Below are 27,913 nucleotides of genomic sequence, written 5' to 3'. Positions count from 1 at the left end.
TTCCCCCTGGACGTGGATGCGGACACGTGGGATTGGCTGTTGGCAGCTGACCACGTGACTCCAAACTGACCAATCCTGTATGGGGAAACAGCCTTAGTTTGGGCTGTGTACCATATATGCCAAAGCAAACTCTAAACTGATCAACCATTGGGGTTGATACATTCACAACCAGCGATGATTTGAGAAGCGTTTGATATTCTCGTAATATATTATTGTCGTACATTGTGTTTATAAACTTAAACTGAATTCTACAGACGTGACGCCTATGGTACTGGAAACATACACATACATTCACACACACACACACACACACACACACACACACACACACACAAACACAAGAAATTGTCACAATTTTATTATATGGAGTGAGATGAGAAACACACACACACACACACACACACAAACACAAGAAATTGTCACAATTTTATTATATGGAGTGAGATGAGAAACACAAACACACACACACACACACACGCACCTGCCAGCACAGTCTGGAACCCAGCATTGTAGTCACACGCCACCTCGTTCATGACGTAATCCGTACGATCGTCGACGTAATCGCCATTGACGTCAGGCCCGCCAACCAGAGCTCCGTACAGAACTTGCGGGTTGGGGTCAGGGGAGTTGAAGTTGCTCCAATCACAAGTGGCGGGAGCAGAGGGGCAAGAGCTGAAAACCAATCAGAACTCTTCTTATTTCCAGTCCGGCTGACCCCAGTGGCCACAATACTGTGAGAGGAACACTGGCAGTGATACAGAAATTGCAACAGGAAGCAAGTGTCCACAGATGTTATCCCCCCACCCATCTCAGCCCCCTCAACTAGACCTTGAGTTTTGGGTTAGTCACTGGGATGAAGACCGAGGTCCCGTGTGCTGCATACACGTGGTGCAGGTAACAGAACCCACGGCAACAAAAGGGTTGTACCTGGTTAAATCATGTCGAAAAATTTTCTTTGGTAGTATATTTTTTCAAAATATGGTGATACGCTGTGGGTGACGTGCTCTCCCTGGGGACAGCAGCCTGAATTTCACACAGAGAAATCTGTTCTTGATAGAAATAACACAATACAACACAACACATTATAATACAATACATAACAATACAACTCAACACAATACAACACAGCATAATACAATGTAACACAGCACTATTCAATACAACACAGTACACTACAATGCAATACACAACAATACAATGAATACAATACAATCAAATACAGCACAATACAATACAACGCTATAATACAACCCAACCCAACACAATACATTACAACAATTACAGTAAGAGGAAGCACAACTGTACAAGTCGCTGGCTGAAAGAGAACAGTCTATGTAATCTTCATCCTGTTTTGCTCAGAACATGGCTCATGCCTTTGTCGTTTGGACCAGCTCGCAATCTGCCACACAGATGGGGTTGATATATCTGAAGATTACAGCCTGACGTGTATGAAACAATAATGTATCGATTTGGATAAGATCAGTGTTACATCAGCCACTGATTCGATGGTCTTGATAAAATAATCCTCCAAGGAACAGTTGAGCGAGGGAGATAAAGGGGGAAGACAGGTAAAAAAAGTAATATAATAAAAATTTTAAAACGAATGATGAACTGACAACACTGCAGAATGGACAGGAAACCATTTGACACACAACTGACAGACCTGGAGGAATCTGATGAACACTTCGGTGTGGTGTCCCAGTGACTCTGCACAGAGTTCACGGAAAAGAAGACATCACCCCACAGTATGTGATTATCAAACTAGATTTCATTTCTAACACTACAGCCCATGTTACAGAGTTCTGTTCCTGCATACATAAAGAGTGCACGTCACCTGGCGGCGTGGTGGGGTCGTTCAGGGGGGTTAACTCCGAAGCCCACCACGTAACTCCTTTGGTTTTTGTTGTCTCCCAGCGCGAAGTTGAGCTGACTGAGCGCCCAGTCTCTGTTGGCCGTTGTGGCCAGGCCGTTCTCTGCGGCCATCAGTGAGATCATGGCCGCGTTCACTGCACACACACACACACACACACACACACACACACACACGACACATACACACACAATCACATATTTATATATTTGTAAGCGAGATTTATTTGAGAGAGAGTTACATACATCCACTTCCACGTCTTTGTGTAAAAACAAAAAAAGGTCAAGAAAAAACAGGAAATAAAGTTTGATTCCATTTTTCATGAAATTCAGACGACAAGGTACATCTGTGGAAAAAAATCATACCCTCCTTGTACTTTTGCAAGTACCGTTTAGCATAGGCAGTTAGGTTTTTTTCTTTTCTTTTTTTCCTTGGTTTTTTGTTTGTTTGTTTGGTTGGTTTTGTTTTTAACTTGTATAGAGATTTCACTGCTACAAAGATCTTTTTTTTGTTGTTGTTGTATTTTTTAGATAGATTTTTGCAGCTTGTAAGGAGGCTTCATTGCCGTAAAGAGACCCCACATCGTTCTGTATACAGGAGGTTGTGAGCAGTTACACTTCAGAAAAAGGGGGAAAGGTGGTAGAATGGTTAGGACGCTTCTCTGTCAATCCAGTGTCCGTGAGGGTCTGTGTCTTCTCTGTCAATCCAGTGTCCATCAGGTTCTGGGTTCTTCTCTGTCAATCCAGTGTCCATGACAGTCTGGGTTCTTCTCTGTCAATCCAGTGTCCGTGAGGGTCTGGGTTCTTCTCTGTCAATCCAGTGTCCATGAGGGTCTGGGTTCTTCTCTGTCAATCCAGTGTCCGTGAGGGTCTGAGTTCTTCTCTGTCATCCAGTGTCCGTGAGGGTCTGGGTTCTTCTCTGTCAATCCAGTGTCCATCAGGGTCCAGGTTCTTCTCTGTCAATCCAGTGTCCATCAGGGTCTGGGTTCTTCTCTGTCAATCCAGTGTCCATGAGGGTCTGGGTTCTTCTCTGTCAATCCAGTGTCCGTGAGGTTCTGGGTTCTTCTCTGTCAATGCAGTGTCCGTGAGGGTCTGGGTTCTTCTCTGTCAATCCAGTGTCCGTGAGGGTCTGGGTTCTTCTCTGTCAATCCAGTGTCCGTGAGGGTCTGGGTTCTTCTCTGTCAATCCAGTGTCCGTGAGGGTCTGGGTTCTTCTCTGTCAATCCAGTGTCCGTGAAGGTCTGGGTTCTTCTCTGTCAATCCAGTGTCCATGACAGTCTGGGTTCTTCTCTGTCAATCCAGTGTCCATGAGGGTCTGGGTTCTTCTCTGTCAATCCAGTGTCCGTGAGGTTCTGGGTTCTTCTCTGTCAATCCAGTGTCCATGACAGTCTGGGTTCTTCTCTGTCAATCCAGTGTCCATGAGGGTCTGGGTTCTTCTCTGTCAATCCAGTGTCCGTGAGGGTCTGGGTTCTTCTCTGTCAATCCAGTGTCCGTGAGGGTCTGGGTTCTTCTCTGTCAATCCAGTGTCCGTGAGGGTCTGGGTTCTTCTCTGTCAATCCAGTGTCCGTGAAGGTCTGGGTTCTTCTCTGTCAATCCAGTGTCCATGACAGTCTGGGTTCTTCTCTGTCAATCCAGTGTCCGTGAGGTTCTGGGTTCTTCTCTGTCAATCCAGTGTCTGTGAAGGTCTGGGTTCTTCTCTGTCAATCCAGTGTCCATGACAGTCTGGGTTCTTCTCTGTCAATCCAGTGTCTAGTCATTCAGATGAGACGATAAACTGAGGTCACGTGTGGAGCACACACTTGTCGCACTGAAAAAAAGAAAAAGAAAGAAGAATCCGTGGCAACAAGAGCGGTGTGGTGTATGTGGATTTGTACGAAAGCAGTGACGCCTCTTTGAGAAACTGAAACTGTACTTCTCAGTGTAGACTTGTCTTTCCTCGTCTCGTCAGAACACTGAGACCTTGTTTATGTATTTTCTAACCATGCAATTTCATGTTTTCTGAGCACAAGTCTAATCACTTTTCCTCAGTTGTTCAGGGCATCAAAGCATGCATCAGTGAGCATTATATTTGCTCTCGTGTTAAGAAACTATACAAAGCAAGTATATGAATTCAAATTTTCTTTCCTTTTCTTTTTTTTTCTTTTCGCAAGCGTTGGTGCGACAAACTGAACGCACCAACAGTGTATGGGTGAGTTTGACGACCTATTGGCATTTCACCCTAAAGGTCAAGTTGTTCGTGGCTGTGGTCTCTACACCAACAGCCAACATGAACGTCACATGATATACACACAGGCCATGACGTCACCACTCACGTGCATATCTGAGCGACCCCCATTGGCGGAGCCAGGACAGGCCGCAGGGAGTGACGCTGATGCCATTTCCGTTCCGCCATTTTGAGGTGAAGGTGTCGACGGCGTCAGCATACTGCTGTTTCTGGGCCGCGTCGGTCTCCAGTTCATGCAGCAAAACCTGGGGAATACATGTTACGTGTGTGTGTGTGTGTGTGTGTGTGTGTGTGTGTGTGTGCGTGCGTGCGTGCGTGCGTGTGTGTGTGTGTGTGTGTGTGTGTGTGTATGTGTGTGTGTGTGTGTGAACATGTGTGTATGTGTTTGTGTGCACATGTACATTTGTGTGTGTGTGTGTGTGTGTGTGTGTGTGTGTATGCGCGTGTACGGGTGTATATGTGTGAGAGTGTGTGTGTGAGTGTGTGTGCGTGTATGTGTGGCAGGTGGTAGGAGAGAGACAGAGATAGAGGTGGGTGAGCACAGAATTATAAGCCAAATAGAAATAACTAGACAATTCGATGAAAAACTAACCAGCGACCGTTCTGTTTCAGTCCGTGACAAATAGGGAGATGGAGGGGGGAGGTCCACGAAAGATCACAATTCTCATCGCCTTTCGTATTGTCAAGGTGGGGCGGGGGGCTGGGGGCTGGGGGCGTGGGGAGTCAGGGAGAGAAACGGAACTGAAAGGATGTTGAAGTTGATGACTTATGAAGGTCTGCTTCTTGCAGACGATCAGTGTTTGTCAATTTAGCGTGGTTTAATAAAAAAAAATATTAAAAAGCAACAAACAAACATACAAACAAAGCAGACCCCCCCAAAAACAACAACAACAACAACAACAAACAAACCGACGAGGATTCTGCGGAGTTTAACTTGTCACAGGTACGCAGGCGTGATGACTTTGGGATAACTTAGCTGCACGACTTGAATTCGGTCTTCAACTGGAGTCCGTGAGGCTCGCGTTAGGTGGAATTATAAACCACAGTGAAAAGTGAAAAAAAAAAATCGATGTGATGAAAGTGGGAGGGGAGGGTGGGTTAGTTCATTAACTTTATCTGATATAGTTTTATTTTCTGTGAGGTGCCCGGGTGAACCTGTAAGACTTCAGATACAGTATTCACCAGTGGGATCCAGCCACGCTGTGTCACGGTGTTGTGTCCTTGTGTTGGGAAAGGCACGATTTTCCGTAATTCCACCCGGGTGTGAAATGGAACATGGCTTCGGCTGGGGTATGTTAAGCATAGAAGGGAAGAACTGGGTCTCGCCTTGCTATACAGAGCCCTGGACACAGTGAATATGTATTCACGGCCCTGATTGCCGTAACCTTTCAACTTTTTCTACTGCAGTAAACTGTGCTCACATCAAGTCAAGTAAACTACTCAATTAAGAAAACACACACATACATGCATACATATGTTAAAATATTAAAAGAGTTTGAATAATGTCTTGGTAATACGTTTGCAGCCAAACTCGTGTAACGTTTAGAAGAAATAAATTATTGCTCCACAGTATCTTTTTCCCCCGTCTTTTTCTTCTTCTTATCAGTTCATGTTTGTATTACAACTGTGCATATATAGTCTTTCTCATGGATGGCTTGACGTAAAAATAATAAATGGATAAATAAAGCAGTGTTGCTTATTCAATTTACCATTCTGAAACACAATTTTGATTTGACTTCGCCCTCTCCACCCTCCTTGCATTTATTTCTCTTTTTCGTTTTCTTGTGTGTTTCTGGTGCAAGCTGTACAGCAGATGATGACTCACTGACACTTGGTGTGCAGTTGGAGTGAATCTCACCTTGCGATGGTGGAACCACACAGAAAAAGTTGTGTCCCATTGCACCAGAAATTTCCATCGACCGTTTTATGGGCAAGCGTGACCTTCATCCACTGCTGTTCGAAGTTCCTATCCTCTCTACATCTATGGAGGAAGTAACAACAGGATGCACCACTCAGGTTACCTATCTTCTTCTCTCTATATCTATGACAAAAGTCACAATGGAACTTACCACTCAAGACATCAACCTTCTTCTTCCATTTTTATGACCAAAAAGTTGTAACCGACCACTGAAGACAGATATCCTCTCCTCGCTGTAGCCCTATCTTTGACGGAAATGACAAATTACATTCACTAACATTCATTTTGAGGACCCTTTCTGTACCTGTGGCATTAGCAACAAGATCTACTGCAATACTTCTCTCTCTTTGGATCTATGGTGGACATCGCATTGACAGGTCTACATTTACTGAAATACCTATCCTCTCTAGATTTTCGGCGGAACTTGCAAAATTAATGAACTTTCATCCACTTACCACCAGAGACGCCGATCCTATTCTATCCAAATCTGTGGCAGAAGTCGCAGACGAACTTTCACCCACCTACCACCAAAGACACCAAACCTCTTCTGTCTAGATCTATGACATAAGTCGCAAATAATGTTACATACACTTGTCAGTAAAGACACCTGTCCTCTCCTCTCTTGATCTATGGCAGAAGTCGCGAATGAACCTGCATTCACCAACCACCAAAGGCACTAATCTTCTATATCTACAGCAGAAGTTGCAAAGGAACTTTCATCCGCTTATCACCAAAAGACACCATTCCTTTTCTATCGAGATCTATGGCAGAAGTGGCAAAGGAAATTACATACACTTGCCACCAAAGACACCAATCCTCTTCTATCTAGGTCTATGGCAGAAGTCGCAAGTGAACTTTCATCCACTTGCCACCAAAGACACCTGTCCTCTCTTCTCCAGATCGGTTGGTAACTCACCGCACAGCCGACGCCTTTGTCATCCCACGAGAACTCCCCGCTGGTCACAGACCCCGTGTTGGCTTCCGCTTTGCTCTTGTAGGTGGTCTCCCCTGTCGCTTTGTACAGCCAGGCGGCGCCCCAACACAGCTCGTCACTGTACCCCCAGGACCTGGGCAAGATGGGGCAGGCCAGGAGTGTGCCTTATTAATTATCTATCGATCCACTAGCGAACGATCTATTGATTGAATAAAAAATATCAGATAAACTGATTATAATCTACAATATTTAATAATAAAATAAAAATAATGACATTAATACTACTAATAACTTCTAATAATCAGTGCTTTCCTCATTGCACAAAGCACTTTACAATCCACACACACACGCATACGAAACACACTCAGTCCTCAACTCAAAATCATGGACAATAAAGATTTATATGCGCATACAAACTCGTACGTACAATACAAACATCCATCCATTCATCCATCCATGCATTTGACGCACATACAATACAGCGTTACAAATAGACCTACACAATCAACTAACTATTTTCATGATTGACAGAGGGTCTAGAGGAAATGCTGCTGGAAGTCTTGAGGTCAGATTTAAAGGAAGGCAGTAAGGGGCTGCGACGGACGTGGTGAGGCAAAGAGTTCCATATTTGAACAGAAGATGATGAAAAGGCTCGACCACCGTGCTGTTCTCTTTTGTATTTTGGGATGCGGAAGGCTCTATCATCGGCAGCAGAGCGAAGAGAACAGATTTGAAAGATGCCAGAGAGATATCGAGGTGCAGTTCCAGATATGACATGGTAATTAATGGATCGATCAAGTGATTAATTAACTGATTGCTTTAAAGACAGATAGCCACACAGACAGACAGATAGCCGCACAGCCAACCAAACAGACAGACAGAGACAAAGAGACACAAAGACAGAGTCTGATAGACTGGGAGAGAAGAGAGGAGCGGAGACGTAGACAGACAGACAGACAGAGACATGAGTCCGCCAGACAGACAGAAAGACAGACGTACAGATGGGGGAGAGAGACAGAGACGGAGAGAGATACACGGAGACAGAGACAAGGAGAGACAGACAGACTTACAGGTACAGAGACAGACAGACACCTATCCTCTCCTCTCTTGATCAATGGCAGAAGTAGCCAACGAACCTGCATCCACCAACCACCAAAGACACCAATCCTCTTCTATCTTGATCTATGGCAGAACAAAACAGAGACCTACATAGAGACAGAGACAAAGAGAGACAGACCAAGAGAGAGAGAGAGAGAGAGAGAGAGAGAGGGTGGGTGGGGGGTGGGGGGTGGGGGATACCTGTAAGCAGTAGCAGCATCAGTGATGGACTCGTGGTAATAGCCACGGTAGGTGTCGGCAAAGGTGTACAGAGACCTGGCTGCCTGGAGCAGGCCACTGGCGTACGTGGGGTCTGCAACACACACACACACACACACACACACACACACACACACACACACACACACACAAACGATCTCAAAGGATATCTGCATACAAAACCACATTTTTATCTTTTACTTGTGGTCTTTATAGACGGCCGAAATGGTCTCATCGCCTCACCTGTGTCCTTGAAAGCCACCATCCTGTACCTCACTCCTCACCTGTGTCCTTGAAAGCCACCATCCTGTACCTCACTCCTCACCGCCTCACCTGTGTCCTTGAAAGCCACCATCCTGTACCTCACTCCTCACCGCCTCACCTGTGTCCTTGAAAGCCACCATCCTGTACCTCACTCCTCACCGCCTCACCTGTGTCCTTGAAAGCCACCATCCTGTACCTCACTCCTCACCGCCTCACCTGTGTCCTTGAAAGCCAGGTAGCCAGCCGCCAGAGCAGCGGCGGTTTCAGCGGCCAGGTCGGAGCCCGGGGCAGTGGGGGTCAGCGTGTAGACAGGTCTGTCCATGGTCATGTCCTCTGGACGGCCCCAGAAGCTGTGGTCCAGGTTCACGTTGCCCACCTGTGTGGATCACAGTTCAGTGCGGACACTTTGCAAGCCTCCAGCTCTCTTCGGACACAGCGCTGTTATTATCGCTGTTGGTGCCGTTTGCTTACATGACAGTAACTGTCTGTGTCTCTGTCTGTCTGTCCGTCTGTCTGTTTCCCCCTCTCTCTGTCGCTCTCTGTCACACCTTCCCCCATTTTGCAGGCTATGGTAGTTGGTGTGAACATGCTGCATTTATTCAATCAAAGCTATTTTGCTATTTGTATGCTCGCGTGTGTGCACACTCACACATACACACATAGTGCATAAATGATTAGATACGTGAATAGATTCACACACACACACACACACATGCACGTACGCACGCACGCACGCGCGCGCGCGCCCACAACACACACACACACACACACACGTATCTATATCAACCAATTAAGCAATCAAAATCAACCACAAGAATGCTGTCTGTAGAATCTCCTCAACAACAACTGCACACGACGTTTCAGTTTGTGCTCGCCCAGTGTCTGTTAACTTTCAACACGTATCATTAAACAAATCGCGAAAACGATTATTACAGAACAAAAGAAAAAAAATCTTTTCAGCAACGCTTTAACAGATCTCAAATGGCATAACTGTCCATACAGAATTGAGCTTTTTTCACTCACATACCTGCCCATAGAGAATTTGATTCTGTGCGTCCCAGCTTTTTAGCAAGTAGTCCAGCGGCCATCGCACAACTTCGCGCATGCGTGCAAGCTGACCGGAAGCGGAGTATCCATCTTGGAACTTGAGGAGACCCCACAGGAGAACGGTGGTGGAGCCAGCCATGGGGAAGTTGAGTTTGAGGAAATCCCCGGCTGTTATAAATATAGACACAGGGGGAAGTTGAGTTTGAGGAAATCCCCAGCTGTTATAAATATAGACACAGGGGGAAGCTGAGTTTGAGGAAATCCCCGGCTGTTATAAATATAGACACAGGGGGAAGTTAAGTTTGAGGAAATCCCTGGCTGTTACATAATTATATAGACACACGGGGAAGTTGAGTTTGAGGAAATCCCCGGCTGTTATAAATATAGACACAGGGGGAAGTTCAGTTTGAGGAAATCCCCGGCTGTTACATAATTATATAGACACAGGGGGAAGTTGAGTTTGAGGAAATCCCCGGCTGTTACAAATATAGACACAGGGGGAAGCTGAGTTTGAGGAAATCCCCGGCTGTTATAAATATAGACACAGGGGGAAGTTGAGTTTGAGGAAATCCCCGGCTGTTACATAATTATAGACACAGGGGGAAGTTGAGTGTGAGGAAATCCCCGGCTGTTACAAATATAGATACAGAGGGAAGCTGAGTTCGAGGAAATCCCCGGCTGTTACAAATATAGACACAGAGGGAAGTTGAGTTTGAGGAAATCCCCGGCTGTTACAAATATAGACACAGGGGGAAGCTGAGTTTGAGGAAATCCCCGGCTGTTATAAATATAGACACAGGGGGAAGTTGAGTTTGAGGAAATCCCCAGCTGTTATAAATATAGACAAAGGGGGAAGCTGAGTTTGAGAAAATCCCTGGCTGTTATAAATATAGACACAGGGAAAAGTTGAGTTTGAGGAAATGCCTGGTAGTTATAAATATAGGCAAAGGGGGAAGCTGAGTTTGAGAAAATCCCTGGCTGTTATAAATATAGACACAGGGAAAAGTTGAGTTTGAGGAAATCCCCGGCTGTTATAAATATAGACAAAGGGGGAAGCTGAGTTTGAGGAAATCCAATGCTGTTACAAATAATAGACACAGGGAATATCTGAGTTTGAGGAAATCCCCGGCTGTTACAAATATAGACACAGGGGCAAGTTGAATTTGAGGAAATCCCCGTTTGTTACAAATATAGACACAGGGGGAAGTTGAGTTTGAGAAAATCCCCAGCTGTTATAAATATAGACACAGGGGGAAGTTGAGTTTGAGGAAATCCCCGGCTGTTATAAATATAGATAAAGGGGGAAGCTGAGTTTGAGGAAATCCCCGGTTGTTACAAATATAGAAACAGGGGGAAGTTGATGGTGAGGAAATCCCCGGCTGTTACAAATATAGATACAGAGGGAAGTGAGTTCGAGGAAATCCCAGGCTGTTACAAATATAGACACAGGGGGAAGTTGAGTTTGAGGAAATCCCGTTTGTTACAAATATAGACATAGGGGGAAGTTGCGTTTGAAGAAATACCCTGCTGTTATAAATATAGACACAGGGGAAAGTTGCGTTTGAGGGAATCCCCAGTTGTAACAAATATAGACACAGGGGGAAGTTGAGTTTGACGTCTTCCTTGGTTGTTGAGAGTGAAAAGTTTCTGGTTTCAGCAGAAGAAAAAGAGAGAGACTGATATGCACAAACACATATGCACGCTCACATACAAACACAGCACACACGCTCACAAACACAAACAAATACACACTACCCACCCCCTCCCAACTCACCATCATACCACCACCCCCACTCACCATCATACCACCCCCCACTCACCATCATACTCCTACCACACACCATCATACCACCCCCCACTCACCATCATACCCCTACAACTCACCATCATACCACCCCCCACTCACCATCATACCATCCCCCACTCACCATCATACCATCCCCCACTCACCATCATACCACCCCCCACTCACCATCATACCATCCCCCACTCACCATCATACCACCCCCCACTCACCATCATACTACCCCCCACTCACCATCATACCCCCCCCCACTCACCATCATACCCCTACAACTCACCATCATACCACCCCACACTCACCATCATACCACCCCCACTCACCATCATACCACCCCCCACTCACCATCATACCACCCCCCACTCACCATCATACCACCCCCCACTCACCATCATACCACCGCCCCCCCCACACTCACCATCATACCATCCCCCACTCACCATCATACCATCCCCCACTCACCATCATACCCCTACACACACCATCATACCACCCCCCACTCACCATCATACCACCCCCCCACTCACCATCATACCACCCCCCACTCACCATCATACCATCCCCCCACTCACCATCATACCACCCCCCACTCACCACCATACCACCCATTCATCATCACACACCCAACTTACCACCACACCCCCACTTACCACCACACCCCCACTTACCACCATACCCCCACTCACCACCATACCCCCACTCACCATCATACCCCACCATACCCCCCCACTCACCATCACACACCCCAATCACCATCATACCCCACACTCACCACCATACCCCCACTCACCATCACACACCCTACCCACCATCACACCCCCACCCACCATCACCCCCCCCCACTCACCATCATACCACCCCCCAGACAGGTCCCGCCACTGTCCGTCAGGTCCCATTCATCATCACACCCCCACTTACCACCATACCCCCACTCACCATCATACCACCCCCCACTCACGATCATACCACCCCCCACTCACGATCATACCACCCCCCACTTACCACCATACCCCCACTCACCATCATACCCCACCATACCCCCCCACTCACCATCACACACCCCACTCACCATCATACCCCACACTCACCACCATACCCCCACTCACCATCATACCACCCCCCAGACAGGTCCCGCCACTGTCCGTCAGGTCCCTGCGTCCCGTCATTCACCGCGCTGTCCCCCCGCCAGGAAATGACGTCATCGGGCAGCGGGCCCGAGCGCTGAGCCAGGTAGAAGAGCAGAGAGTCGGACAGAGCTTGGCTGTAGTCGTACCGAGCGTTGGCCGAGGTGTTTGGACGTTGGGTTGTGGAGCTCTTGGTTGCTTCAGTCTGAGAGGTTGTGGATTTTGTTGTTCCGGGTTGAGAGGTTGTGGATTTCGTTGTTCCGGGTTGAGAGGTTGTGGATTTTGTCGTGGCCGGGAAGACGTTGTCTTCGCAGCTGGGGAGTGGACGGTGGGGAGGGTGGGGTCCAGAGAAAACTGGACACCTTTGCCTCCATCCATCTGCTGTCCGCTGACTGAAAATGTTTTCAGTTTTCAGTTTCAGGTTCAAGGCGGCGTCAAAGTGTTTGGGCTGGTCCATCTATGTGGCACCGCATTTGGTTTAAGTTTTCTAAAAGGGTGCGCAGGGAGCAGATGCCTGATTTATGCATTCACCCGATGTGGTCAGACACTGAGATTCTTCTACAGATTCTGAGGGAAAAACCCGCTTTAAATGAACTGAAAGAAATGCTTAATCACAGATTTTTGATGATTTGTCTATTCAATGTAGGCACTATTTGTTAAGATATTCTAATAGGGACATGCATATTATGAATAAAAGGAAATATACAAGGGAATAACATCACCATCTTTCGTAAAGAGGCCATTCTTGGCAGCCCTAATAAATTCTTTAATGACAATGTGAGGTTTCGGGCGTTCTGTGCTCATCAATAAATCGAAATTGTTTTTCACGGCGAATCTTTTTCTGCCCTTATCTGTCCAGTGAAAGAAAGTACATTTGTCTGTATCAAAACGAATAGTAAACGCATAGAAATCATTCCTCCACTGAAACACGAATGCACAAACTACAGAACAGTGGGTGCAACAAAATAAAAAAGCTCGCCGTGTCATTAAAACATATGGTGACTTACGACAAAACATCTATCAGGCATACAGACAAACAGGCAGAGACGAACAGACAGACAGACAGACAGGAAAGCGCACTGTACCCAGCTGAGGAATGGTGTCTTCCAGCTGTTCACCATTGATGGCGGTGACGCGGACAGGAATATCCAGGGTGTTGGTCATCTCCACCCCGTCATTCAGTGTCCAGTACCCGTCACTGGTCTTGGTCATCGTCCTCCACACCCCGTTCTTCTTTATGGACACCTCGTTAGGGGGCAGTCTGCACGGGGCACAGGGTGGGACATTGATGATGACACAGGTGGCACGATGGTAGACATTGATGATGACACAGGTAGCACGATGTTAGAGATTGATGATGACACAGGTAGCAAAGTGTTAGACATTGATGATGACACAGGTAGCACGATGTTAGACATTGATGATGACACAGGTAGCACGATGTTAGACACTGATGATGACACAGGTAGCACGGTGTTAGACAGTGATGACACAGGTAGCACGGTGTTTGACAGTGATGATGACACAGGTAGCACGGTGTTAGACATTGATGATGACACAAGTGGCACGATGTTAGGCATTGATGATGACACAGGTAGCACGATGTTAGACATTGATGATGACACAGGTAGCACGATGTTAGACATTGATGACACAGGTAGCACGATGTTAGACATTGATGATGACACAGATAGCACGGTGTTAGACAGTGATGACACAGGTAGCACGGTGTTAGACAGTGATGACACAGGTAGCACGGTGTTAGACAGTGATGACACAAGTGGCACGATGTTAGACATTGATGATGACACAGGTGGCACGATGTTAGACATTGATGATGACACAGGTGGCACGATGTTAGACATTGATGATGACACAGGTAGCGCGATGTTAGACATTGATGACAACACAGGTAGCACGATGTTAGACACTGATGATGACACAGGTAGCACGATGTTGGACACTGATGATGACACAGGTAGCACGATGTTCGACACTGATGATGACACAGGTAGCACGATGTTAGACACTGATGATGACACAGGTAGCACGATGTTAGACACTGATGATGACACAGGTAGCACGATGTTAGACATTGATGATGACACAGGTAGCACGATGTTAGACACTGATGATGACACAGGTAGCACGATGTTAGACACTGATGATGACACAGGTAGCATGATGTTAGACATGGATGATGACACAGGCAGCACGATGTTAGACGTTGATGATGACACAGGTAGCACGATGTTAGACACTGATGATGACACAGGTAGCACGATGTTAGACATTGATGATGACAGAGGCAGCACGATGTTAGACACTGATGACGACACAGGCAGCACGATGTTAGACGTTGATGATGACACAGGTAGCACGATGTTAGACACTGATGATGACACAGGCAGCACGATGTTAGACATTGATGATGACACAGGTAGCACGATGTTAGACATTGATGATGACACAGGTAGCACGATGTTAGACACTGATGATGACACAGGTAGCACGATGTTAGACATTGATGATGACACAGGTAGCACGATGATAGACATTGATGATGACACAGGTAGCACGATGTTAGACACTGATGATGACACAGGTAGCACGGTGTTAGACACTGATGATGACACAGGTAGCACTATGTTAGACACTGATGATGACACAGGTGGCACGGTGTTAGACATGGATGATGACACAGGCAGCACGATGTTAGACACTGATGATGACAGGCAGCACGATGTTAGACACTGATGATGACACAGGCAGCACGATGTTAGACACTGATGATGACACAGGTAGCACGATGTTAGACATGGATGATGACACAGGTAGCACGATGTTAGACACTGATGATGACACAGGCAGCACGATGTTAGACATTGATGATGACACAGGCAGCACGATGTTAGACGTTGATGACGACACAGGTAGCACGATGTTAGACAAACATACATTTGAATGAGGGTAAGTCAGGTTAAAGCAGAAGAGTGTTGTTGAAATGTTTAGTGTACTAACACATTAACCTCACATGTGTGAAGTCACCGTTCACTGTAAAACGTTTATTTTATGAAGTGTGTTGCTGTGTGTGACGTGAAGTGTGTTGCTGTGTCAGACTGACAGCAACTGGCTGTGTGTGACGTGAAGTGTGTTGCTGTGTCAGACTGACGGCAACTGGCTGTGTGTGACGTGAAGTGTGTTGCTGTGTGTGACGTGAAGTGTGTTGCTGTGTGTGACGTGAAGTGTGTTGCTGTGTCAGACTGACAGCAACTGGCTGTGTGTGACGTGAAGTGTGTTGCTGTGTGTGACGTGAAGTGTGTTGCTGTGTCAGACTGACAGCAACTGGCTGTGTGTGACGTGAAGTGTGTTGCTGTGTGTGTGTGTGTGTGAGGGGGGGGGGCGTGGGGGTGGGGGGGGGGGGGCAGGCACTGTGCTCTACTTATGTCTCGTACCTTTTTCTTCTTTTCATTCTTTTTTGTTTTGTTTCACCAGTATGGATTATAAGTGTTCAGTATGAAGTTGAAAGACTGCCGTGCAAGTGTTTTGATTTGTCTGACAAGATTCGTTGCTATAGGCCTATAAGTATGGCTCTTCTTCTTGTTTTGTGTGTGTAGTATCATCATCATTATTATCATGCTTATTATCTCCATGTAGGACAGTATAGACTTCTTTGTGAGATAGAAAAACATGAATAACACCACCATGTCTCACATCAAAACAAACAAACAAAAAACAAAAACAAAACAGAAAAAGAAAGAAAGGACTATTGCTGGCCAAATGGCCCTCAGAACGTTACAGCAGGTAAAAGCTCACTCTTACAAACCAGACACAGAGCACACAATGGTGGAAGGCAGACACGGGAAGGGGGGTGGAGAGGAAGGGGCGATCGACTGAGAAAGGATGAGGAAAAGACAGAGAGAGGATAGGAAAAGACAGAGAGAGGATGGGGAAAGACAGAGAAAGGATGGGGAAAGACAGAGAGAGGATGGGGAAAGACAGAGAGAGGATGGGGGAAAGACAGAGAGAGGATGGGGAAAGACAGAGAGAGGATGGGGAAAGACAGAGAAAGAATGGGAAAAGACAGAGATGGAAAGAGAGAATGGAAAGGGGAAAGACAGAGAGAGGATGGAGAAAGATAGAGAGAGGATGGGGGAAAGAGAGAGAGAGGGGATGGGAAAAAGACAGAGAAAGGATGGGGAAAGGGAAAGGATGGGGAAAGACAGAGAAAGGATGGGGAAAGACAGAGAAAGGATGGGGAAAGGGAAAGGATGGGGAAAGACAGAGAAAGGATGGGGAAAGGGAAAGGATGGGGAAAGACAGAGAAAGGATGGGGAAAGGGAAAGGATGGGGAAAGACAGAGAAAGGATGGGGAAAGGGAAAGGATGGGGAAAGGGAAAGGATGGGGAAAGACAGAGAAAGGATGGGGAAAGACAGAGAAAGGATGGGGAAAGACAGAGAAAGGATGGGGAAAGGGAAAGGATGGGGAAAGACAGAGAAAGGATGGGGAAAGACAGAGAAAGGATGGGGAAAGACAGAGGATGGGGAAAGACAGAGAAAGAATGGGGAAAGACAGAGAGAGGATGGGGAAAGACAGAGAGGGAAAGAGAATGAATGGGGACAAACAGCGAAATGATGGGGAAAAGACAGAAAGAGGATGGGGAAAGACAGAGAGAGGATGGGAAAAGACAGAAAGAGGATGGAGAAAGACAGAGATGGAAAGAGAGAATGGAAAGGGGAAAGACAGAGAAAGGATGGGAAAAGACAGAGAAAGGATGGAGAAAGACAGAGAAAGGATGGGAAAAGACAGAGAAAGGATGGAGAAAGACAGAGAGAGGATGAAGAAAGACAGAGAAAGGATGGAGAAAGACAGAGAAAGGATGGGAAAAGACAGAGAGAGGATGGGAAAAGACAGAAAGAGGATGGAGAAAGACAGAGATGGAAAGAGAGAATGGAAAGGGGAAAAACAGAGAAAGGATGGGAAAAGACAGAGAAAGGATGGAGAAAGACAGAGAAAGGATGGGGAAAAGACAGAGAAAGGATGGGGAAAGAGAAAGGATAGGGGAAAGACAGAGAAAGGATGGGGAAAGACAGAGAAAGAATGCGAAAAGACAGAGAGAGGATGGAGAAAGATAGAGAGGATGGGGGAAAGAGAGAGAGAGGGGATGGGAAAAAGACAGAGAAAGGATGGGGAAAGGGAAAGGATGGGGAAAGACAGAGAAAGGATGGGGAAAGACAGAGAAAGGATGGGGAAAGGGAAAGGATGGGGAAAGACAGAGAAAGGATGGGGAAAGGGAAAGGATGGGGAAAGACAGAGAAAGGATGGGGAAAGACAGAGAAAGGATGGGGAAAGACAGAGGATGGGGAAAGACAGAGAAAGGATGGGGAAAGACAGAGAGAGGATGGGGAAAGACAGAGAGGGAAAGAGAATGAATGGGGACAAACAGCGAAATGATGGGGAAAAGACAGAAAGAGGATGGGGAAAGACAGAGAGAGGATGGGAAAAGACAGAAAGAGGATGGAGAAAGACAGAGATGGAAAGAGAGAATGGAAAGGGGAAAGACAGAGAAAGGATGGGAAAAGACAGAGAAAGGATGGAGAAAGACAGAGAAAGGATGGGAAAAGACAGAGAAAGGATGGAGAAAGACAGAGAGAGGATGAAGAAAGACAGAGAAAGGATGGAGAAAGACAGAGAAAGGATGGGAAAAGACAGAGAGAGGATGGGAAAAGACAGAAAGAGGATGGAGAAAGACAGAGATGGAAAGAGAGAATGGAAAGGGGAAAAACAGAGAAAGGATGGGAAAAGACAGAGAAAGGATGGAGAAAGACAGAGAAAGGATGGGAAAAGACAGAGAAAGGATGGAGAAAGACAGAGAGAGGATGGAGAAAGACAGAGAAAGGATGGAGAAAGACAGAGAAAGGATGGAGAAAGACAGAGAGAGGATGGAGAAAGATAGAGAGAGGATGGGGGAAAGAGAGAGAGACGGGATGGGAAAAAGACAGAGAAAGGATGGGGAAAGACAGAGAAAGGATGGGGAAAGGGAAAGGATGGGGAAAGACAGAGAAAGGATGGGGGAAAGACAGAGAAAGGATGGGGGAAAGACAGAGAGAGGATGGGGAAAGACAGAGAGAGGATGGGGGAAAGACAGAGAAAGGATGGGGAAAGGGAAAGGAAGGGGAAAGACAGAAAGGATGGGGGAAGACAGAGAAAGGATGGGGGAAAGACAGAGAAAGGATGGGGGAAAGACAGAGAGAGGATGGGGAAAGACAGAGAAAGGATGGGGAAAGGGAAAGGAAGGGGAAAGACAGAAAGGATGGGGGAAGACAGAGAAAGGATGGGGGAAAGACAGAGAAAGGATGGGGGAAAGACAGAGAGAGGATGGGGAAAGACAGAGAAAGGATGGGGAAAGACAGAGAAAGGATGGGGAAAGACAGAGAGAGGATGGGGAAAGACAGAGAGAGGATAGGAAAAGACAGAGAGAGGATGGGAAAAGACAGAAAGAGGATGGAGAAAGACAGAGATGGAAAGAGAGAATGGAAAGGGGAAAGACAGAGAAAGGATGGGAAAAGACAGAGAAAGGATGGAGAAAGACAGAGAAAGGATGGGAAAAGACAGAGAAAGGATGGAGAAAGACAGAGAGAGGATGGAGAAAGACAGAGAAAGGATGGAGAAAGACAGAGAAAGGATGGAGAAAGACAGAGAGAGGATGGAGAAAGATAGAGAGAGGATGGGGGAAAGAGAGAGAGACGGGATGGGAAAAAGACAGAGAAAGGATGGGGAAAGACAGAGAAAGGATGGGGAAAGGGAAAGGATGGGGAAAGACAGAGAAAGGATGGGGGAAAGACAGAGAAAGGATGGGGGAAAGACAGAGAGAGGATGGGGAAAGAGAGAGGATGGGGGAAAGACAGAGAAAGGATGGGGAAAGGGAAAGGATGGGGGAAAGACAGAAAGGATGGGGGAAGGGAAAGGATGGGGGAAAGACAAAGGATGGGGAAAGACAGAGAAAGGATGGGGAAAGACAGAGAAAGGATGGGGAAAGAAAGAGAAAGGATGGGGAAAGACAGAGAAAGGATGGGGAAAGACAGAGAAAGGATGGGGAAATGACAGAGAAAGGATGGGGTCAGTGAAACAGAGAGAGGTAAGGAGGCTCAGACCTGTAGTTGCTGACTTGCAGTTTGAGGTACCAGGGGTTCGAACCCTGGAAGGAGTACTGCAGCTTGTTGTTGGCCACCGGACACTGCACCGCCTGGATCTCAATGTCCCAGCGACCGTCCCCGTTCAGAGCAAAGTCCACACTTCCTGCCACACACACACACACACACACACACACACACACACACACACCGTGCATAGCCATTGCTATTATCATCAGCACTGTCATGGATGTCGATCGATTTTGACAAAGGCATCAATGTCCCATGGTGTGATTACAGCCCGAACGGCAACGTGCACAGTTGTCCACAGTGAGGGCAGGCCAGGCCACAGTTGTTTGTCCACAGTGAGGGCAGGCCACAGTTGTCCACAGTGAGGGCAGGCCAGGCCACAGTTGTTTGTCCACAGTGAGGGCAGGCCACAGTTGTCCACAGTGAGGGCAGGGCAGGCCACAGTTGTTTGTCCACAGTGAGGGCAGGCCACAGTTGTTTGTCCACAGTGAGGGCAGGCCACAGTTGTTTGTCCACAGTGAGGGCAGGGCAGGCCACAGTTGTTTGTCCACAGTGAGGGCAGGCCAGGCCACAGTTGTTTGTCCACAGTGAGGGCAGGGCAGGCCACAGTTGTTTGTCCACAGTGAGGGCAGGCCACAGTTGTCCACAGTGAGGGCAGGCCAGGCCACAGTTCTTTGTCCACAGTGAGGGCAGGCCACAGTTGTCCACAGTGAGGACAGGCCAGGTCACAGTTGTTTGTCCACAGTGAGGGCAGGCCACAGTTGTTTGTCCACAGTGAGGGCAGACCACAGTTGTCCACAGTGAGGGCAGACCACAGTTGTCCACAGTGAGGGCAGACCACAGTTGTCCACAGTGAGGGTAGGCCACAGTTGTCCACAGTGAGGGCAGGCCACAGTTGTCCACAGTGAGGGCAGGCCACAGTTGTCCACAGTGAGGGCAGGCCACAGTTGTCCACAGTGAGGGCAGGCCCAGTACTGCTAGGCTGATGGTCAACTTTTGGGCCTGTTCGCTGTTCAGCTCCAGTTGGTGTTGTCTCGATTACTGATTTTTTGAATATCATCTATGTTTCTATATTATTCTTCATCCTTTCTTTTCTTCATTTTACTGCATTTCATGTAGTTTAAGATTTCAGCAACAAAACTGCATTTTTAAAGTGATCATGATATCCCACTTTCTCTTCGCCTAGTAAGTATCATTGCCATTGTTATCGTTATTATAATCATCATTATTTTACTTACTGAATCGCTGTCCCAATAGAGACAACTTTAATTGGCTTCATCGTCGTCGTCATCATCATCATCATCATCTGTCTAATTCTATCATCATCATCGTCCGTCTAATTCCTTCACTGGCATCGTTGCAGCGGTTGTCGACGTTGCTGGTATTCATATCGGCATTTGTATTGTATTTATATTTTTTTTTTCTGTCAAAACAGATTTTTCTGTGTGAAATTAGGGCTGCTCTCCCCCAGGGAGAGCGCGTCGCTACATTCATGTTCCTTTTAAAAAAAAAACATATTAGTGGTGAAATGTAGAGGTTTTTGGTGGTGGTAACGAGGGTGGTTATGACAGTGTTAGATGCAGTGCTTTTATTGTAGCCGATTGTGTACTCTGTGTGTGTGTGTGTGTGTGTGTTCATGTGCGAACGTGTGTGTGCATGTGTGTGTGTGTGTGTGTGTGTGTGTGTGTGTGTGTGTATTTGCAGTGCGCGTGCGTGTATATGTGAGAAGGGAGAGAGAGAGTGTGTGCGCGTTTATGTGTGTGACAGAGAGAGAGGGAGACAGACAGACAGACAGAGAGAGAGAGAGAGAGAGAGAGAGAGAGAGAGAGAGAGAGAGAGAGAGAGAGAGAGAGAGAGAGAGAGAGAGATACTGACCAGGTTCACCACAGCCAGGACACAGGTCCTTGACGAACACGATGTATTCTCCATTCAGCGGGTCGTTCCCTGCTCCCACTCCTTTTCCCGTCACCTGTCATCATCATCATCATCATCATCATCATCATCATCGTCACCTGTCATCGTCATCACCGTCATCATCATCATCATCATCGTCACCTGACATCATCATCATCATCATCATCGTCACCTGTCATCGTCATCATTATCATCGTCGTCATCATCATCATCATCGTCACCTGTCATCATCATCACCGTCATCACCGTCATCATCATCATCATCATAGTCACCTGACATCATCATCATCATCGTCACCTGACATCATCATCATCATCGTCATCATCATCGTCACCTGACATCATCATCACCGTCATCACCGTCATCATCATCATCATCGTCACCTGACATCATCATCATCATCATCATCATCGTCACCTGTCATCGTCATCATTATCATCATCGTCATCATCATCGTCACCTGACATCATCATCATCATCGTCACCTGACATCATCATCATCATCATCGTTGTCGACGTCATTGTCATTAACATCATCATTAACCCCCCCACCCCTCTCTCTCTCCCACTGCGTCAGTGGCTGGCTGAACTGCAGGATTCAGTTCTCCATACAAGCGCTCGCATGCGCCAGGCATCTTCTTCTGTCCCTGTGGTGGGGGAGCGCAAGTGTAGGAACCTCCGCTCCCTGCTGATGCCTACCAGACTGCCCACTCCTGACCAAGAAGCCCCAGGGTGCCACAAAAGGTGCGTCATTTGCAAGGATCACATGCAGGAAACAGACACATTCACTAGTGACACTACACACGAAACATTCAAAATCAAACAACACGTAACGTGCGACAGCAGCAACATCAATTATCTACTGTTCTGTGACAAATGCAAGCAAGCACAACATATAAGAGCAACAAAGAACACTCTCAAGACAAGATTCTACATGCACCGCAATCACATCAAACAACACACAGGCACCCTAGTCACACGCCACTTCAACCAATCCAACCATACAATCACTGACATGAAATGCATCATCATGGAACATATTCAGGGAACTTCACACAGTCAGACAAACCAGAGAAAAAAGTGGATGGACAGACTGAAAACAGTGGCACCTCACGGGCTGAACATTCGGGACAAATAGCCATCAAAGGGGGTTCCTGTGGTTGGGTTTCCTCACCATGGTAGGAAAGATTCTGCCATCTGCCCCGGCCTTTGTGGGGTGGTGATGACAACGATAGAGGGATCTCTCTCTCTCTCTCTCTCTGTCTCTATCAGTGTCTGCCTTCTCTCTTCCGTCTTCTTCTCTGTCCGTCTGTCTCTCCCTCTTTCTCCCCCTCTCTCCCCCCCCCCCCCTCTCTCTTCTTTGTCTTTCCCTCATTCTCCATCTCCTCTCTCTCTCTCTCTCATTGTCTGCCATCTCTCTGTCCGTCTGTCTCTCGCCCTCTCTCCTTCTTTCTCTCCCCCCACTCTCTCTCTCTGTCTGTCTCTCTCTGTCTTTCCCTCTCTCTCCTTCACCCTCACAGTCTCTTCTCCCTCCCTACCCCCCACCCCCCCTCTCAGTCTCTCTTTCTTTCCCCCTCTCCTATTATCTGCCTGTCTATTTTTGTTGACCCCTCTCGTCTTCTCTGACTACTTTACTCACCAGCCTCTCTTCCTCTTCCCCACGCAACACTTCACACTGTGCTATTCATGTTGCATGCTCTGGTTGCAGTTTGTTTATGAGTTTTGTTAACCTGTTTGTTTTTGGTGTTTTTGTTGTGTGTGTGTTCCATTTTGACATTCCAGTAAACGCCCTTGACAAAGACACGTGGTCGAAACCGGTCGGGCATCAAAGAAACTGTTTTGTCTTCCTTTTTTCTATTGTTATATATATATATATATATATATATATATATATATATATATATATATATATATATATATATATATATATATTAAAAAATAATAATTTCTTGAATATCTATTTATTCATTTTTATTTTTTTCGGAAACGGGTGGTTGGAGCAACACAGATTCCTGGTTTCCTGTGGCATTTGAATACCGCATGAATCTAAAGAAAAAATGATACATTACACAATATCTCTGACTGTCTTAAGACAGAAAAACAGAAGTATAAAGATTTTGAGACAGACAGTCAAACACGCAGGCATACACTTTAATTGAATAAAAGAACAGGGTGCAGAATATGCACGGCTTTACTGTCAGTTTGCAAAATAAATTTGATATGAAAACCAAAATCTGTAACCGTTAAAATTTGTGTTGAAGTGAAATGAAGTGTGAAGGTGGGAATCATACACCACATAGTAGACACCAAATTCCATTCGACACCTCTGACAGATACGTGTCATACCAAGAACTCCAGCCTTACCTTGAAGCACATTCCGCAAGCCTTGGAGTTATGCCAGCTGACGTAATTGAGCGCGGCCAAAGCGTCAATTTCATTGGATAATCCTACAGCCGGGAACTCTGTCTGATGATATGTGCACGTGCCCTCCTGGCCTTCCCCGTAGTAAGTGCCCTGGAGCAAGCATTATGAATAAGTGCCCTGGAATGAGCATTACAAATAAGTGACCTGGAACGAGCATTATAACTAAGTGCCATGGAATGAGCATTAAAAACAAGTGCCCTGGAACAAGCATTATAACTAAGTTCAACAGAATGAGCATAACAAATAAATGTCCTGGAACGAGTGTTTTGAGAGAGTACCATTGAACGAGCATTAGAGCTAAGTGCCCTGGAACAAGCGTTATAAATAACTGCCCTAGAACGAGCATCACAAGTAAGTACCCTGGAACATTTAAGTTTGTGCCGTGAGCAGTGCATTTTGGGTAAGTGCCCAGAAATGAGATCTTCAAAGGTGTCCTGAAGAGAGCACTCCAACTAAGTGCCTTGGAATGAGGATTCTGAAGTGCAGGAGAAGTTCAGGTGTGTAGGAATGTCACAGAACTGGCTGTTGGTTCATCCTCCGTGCAGCTTCCTCACAGCTGACCAGAAGACATTTGCAGAAACAAGCATGGCTCCACACAATCACACTGCTGCATGAACGTACGTGAGCACACACACACACACACACACACACACACACACACACACACACAGGTACGGACACACATACAGACTCACGCACGCGCATACACACCACGCAAGCGCACATGCACACACGTACCCATGCGCGCGCGCACACGCACACACAAAACAGAAAAAAATCTAAAAACCAAATTAAAAAGCAAACAACACACACACACACACACACACACACACACACACACACACGTGCACACACAAGTTTGTGCTGCCGCATCACATATCGTTCGCACTTCTTGGAAAAAAGAGAAGAAAGTGGAAAACAAAGAAAAACACACACAAAACGAAAACAAACAACTCACATCTCCACTGTACGTGTTGAGGTAGAGATCCAGCATGCCTTGGTTCACTCTGCCTGTCACTGCACGTGAACACACACACACACATACACACACACACACACACACACACACACACACACACACACACACAGAATGTTACATCCATCATATAACATAAAGTTAATTTCAAACTAACCTGTCCTCTAGTTAACCCAGTATCACTTTAGAATATCCATAGGCAATAGTCACACCAATGGTCACTGTATGTTGTTTTTTTCTCTCCAGAATTTGTATTTCTTTTCAATCAGATGCAAAGAAGAAAAACAATGTGATGCCGTCTTCAATCCCAAACAACGTTCCGGCAACTGGGAAGAGCCTGCTTATAATTTTTGTTTTTGATCAGGACACTCAGTAAAATAAACGTTCATGATCCGGAAATGTGGCATAATCCGGAAGACTTACAACCTATTATTGGTACGACTGTAAAGATGTTTTCCCACTTTGTTTGATCCAAATTTGGTATTGGCAGAGACAGAACGTATTTCCAGAGAAAAAGAATTTATTAAAGTTTAACACACACACACACACACACTGACACACTGACGACTGAACTCTGGGTTATAACACAGACTCACTTTGTTTACAGTCAAAAATAAACCAAAAGCCCAACAGACTCGAACCCCAGCCCCATGTAAACACTCACTGTCAGGATCACCTCCAGAAGAACTGGGAGTGGTCGGGACAGACGCCACTGAAGTGGTGGCGGTGGTGGTGGTGGTGGTAGCGGGGATGGGGGTGGTGGTTTTGGTGACGCCAGAGGAGGAAGACCCAGTGACGTCAACCCACTTGTTGTCGTCACAGAGTCTGGCGAAGCGGCCCCACACCTTCGGCCCGTGGTTGTAGCTCTTGTAGCCGTTGAAGTCGAAGCACTCGGGGTTGTTGGTCAGCTCGAAGTTATAGTTTTTGTTGACCACCCTGAAGATGTTGGCTGACCCGTCCGTGGTCGTTGTGGTCACTGTGCCTCTCCAGATCTGTGTAGGCGGGGGGATGGGTGGGTGGGTGGGTGGGTTCAAACAGGTTGAAAAAAAAAGGTTAAAGGCCTTTTACGACCATCTGAGCGGTGCAGTTATATCTACTGTGTCTACAGCTCGGCATAGGAAGGCGGGACCCGGTCCTCTCCTTCCGCCATTGTAAAGATGACAGACAGACAGAGAGACAGACAGACAGACAGACTGACAGACGAAGAGAGAGAGAGAGAGAGAGAGAGAGAGAGAGAGAGAGAGAGAGAGAGAGAGAGAGAGAGAGAGAGAGAGATTCATTGCTTTCAATTAAAATACATAATAAACGTTATCTGTTCATAAATGTTCAACTAAAACTCGCGGTAAGCTTTTTTATTTTTATTTTATTTTTAGAGGATGACCTTTTCATTTTTGTCTGTGTAATAATCGGGGATTTCATTCCATAACTTACTATCCGAATAGGTAAGTGATGACATTTTTCTTCTTTTTTTTCATTATTTCATGCAAGATTAATTAATGAAGTGACATCTTATATTAAAGGGTAGAATGTTGAGTTCTTTGTAACTGATTTGAAGAGACATGGGTTTAAGAAGTATTAGTTTGACAGAACGTCAGTTCAATCCTTTCAGAGGTTTTAAGCAGTTCGGTTGTATATAAGTATAAACAAGATAAGTGTTGTGTATGTTGATTATTGCCTATGTTTAGCCCAGTTTATGAAAATCAACTTCTTCAAGCACTTTATTAAAGACATTGTTGCATTTAATTTATGTTGCATGTTGTGTCATTTTTTGTTGTGTTGTAACTAACATGCACTTGGATTTTTGAGGCTGAAGGACCATATGATTTCAATCAATCCATTCAACAAAGTGATCTACATCTTTTTGTAAACTGGTGCTCTGTGTATTGGCATTTTTGGGTCTTTGTTGTGAAGAGTAGTATCGTCAGCAAAAAGGTCGCAAGGTGAAGAAACATGCAAAGGAAGATTTAAAATATAAACTGAAAATAAAATTCGTCCTAAAACTGATCTCTGTGGAACTCCACCCCCCCCCCCCCCCGCCACACACATACTCTCTCTCTCTCCCCGCTTCCTTCCCCTTCTACCCCCACCCCGTCCCTCCTTCCCACACTCACGTCCAGGCGGTCAATGGCGGGGTCAAAGCGGATGTCCAGCTCCCAGCCACAGGTGACGGGCAGCACGTGCTCCACACACAGTCTGCCCGACAGCCCCGCGTTCCACACACTGACCTCCGTGTACACCCCGCTCCACCCTGACACACCACAGCTCACAGGTCTTAGGTCACACACACAGGTCACGGGTCACAGATCACAGTCTGCCTGACACACCACAGGTCACAGGTGACACCGGTCGTAGGTCACACATAAGGCACAGTCTTCCTGACACACCACAGGCCATAAGTCATAGGTCACTCACAGGTCACGGTCGGCGGTCACATTACAGGTCACAGTCTCCTTGATATACCACAGGTCATAGGTCATAGGTCACACACAGGTCACAGATCCTGAAATACCACAGGTCACAGGTCACACAAAGGTCAAAGATTAGTCTTCCTGACGCACCACAGCTCTCATGTCGTAGGTCACACTACAGGTCACATACAAATCACAGGTCACACAAAATGATCATAAGTTAGACAAAGATCACAGGTCACAGATAATTCACACACATACACACACACTCATGCACGCACACACACGCGCGCGAGAGAGAGATCGTCTTCTGATATCACGACAATGAATTAAAAAAACCTGTTAAAACAAAATTGCTACGATAACTACAGCAATATACTCACAACTAGAAAACAAACGAAAACAGAAATGAAAAAAAGACACTTGCCATCTAATGCACCCGTTCCACCGCCCCAAAAAACAAAACACAGCAAAACAAAACAACAAACAAAACAAACAAAAGCCCACCAGACTCGAACCCCAGCCCCAT

General features: G+C 46.3%; 2 protein-coding genes across 2 annotated transcripts; both read right to left on the bottom strand.

Moving 5' to 3' along the window:
- Window positions 1-19: 19 nt before the first annotated feature.
- On the bottom strand, window positions 20-12,954 carry LOC143277987 (endoglucanase E-4-like; the record flags this gene model as incomplete). The annotated part of the gene is made up of 9 exons (XM_076583000.1): window positions 12,480-12,954; window positions 9,553-9,740; window positions 8,742-8,901; window positions 8,244-8,355; window positions 6,927-7,077; window positions 4,181-4,301; window positions 1,835-2,006; window positions 482-672; window positions 20-75 (listed from the first exon to the last, which is right to left on the bottom strand). Coding segments are annotated over exons 1-9 (1,626 nt in total), but the record flags the coding sequence as incomplete, so codon positions are not given.
- A 453-nt stretch (window positions 12,955-13,407) lies between these two features.
- LOC143277986 (expansin-YoaJ-like) lies at window positions 13,408-27,453 on the bottom strand. Its single transcript, XM_076582999.1, has 9 exons — window positions 27,389-27,453; window positions 27,088-27,247; window positions 25,797-25,968; window positions 24,959-25,017; window positions 23,941-24,090; window positions 21,537-21,630; window positions 19,653-19,797; window positions 13,583-13,758; window positions 13,408-13,418 (listed from the first exon to the last, which is right to left on the bottom strand). Exons 1-9 carry the CDS (start codon window positions 27,451-27,453, stop codon window positions 13,408-13,410), a joined length of 1,032 nt encoding a protein of 343 aa, XP_076439114.1.
- Between the last annotated feature and the right edge of the window lie 460 nt (window positions 27,454-27,913).

The sequence above is a fragment of the Babylonia areolata genome, chromosome 35, assembly GCF_041734735.1.
Source record: "Babylonia areolata isolate BAREFJ2019XMU chromosome 35, ASM4173473v1, whole genome shotgun sequence".
Classification (NCBI taxonomy): Eukaryota; Metazoa; Mollusca; class Gastropoda; order Neogastropoda; family Buccinidae; genus Babylonia; species Babylonia areolata.
This window is presented reverse-complemented; position numbering and strand designations above follow the sequence as displayed.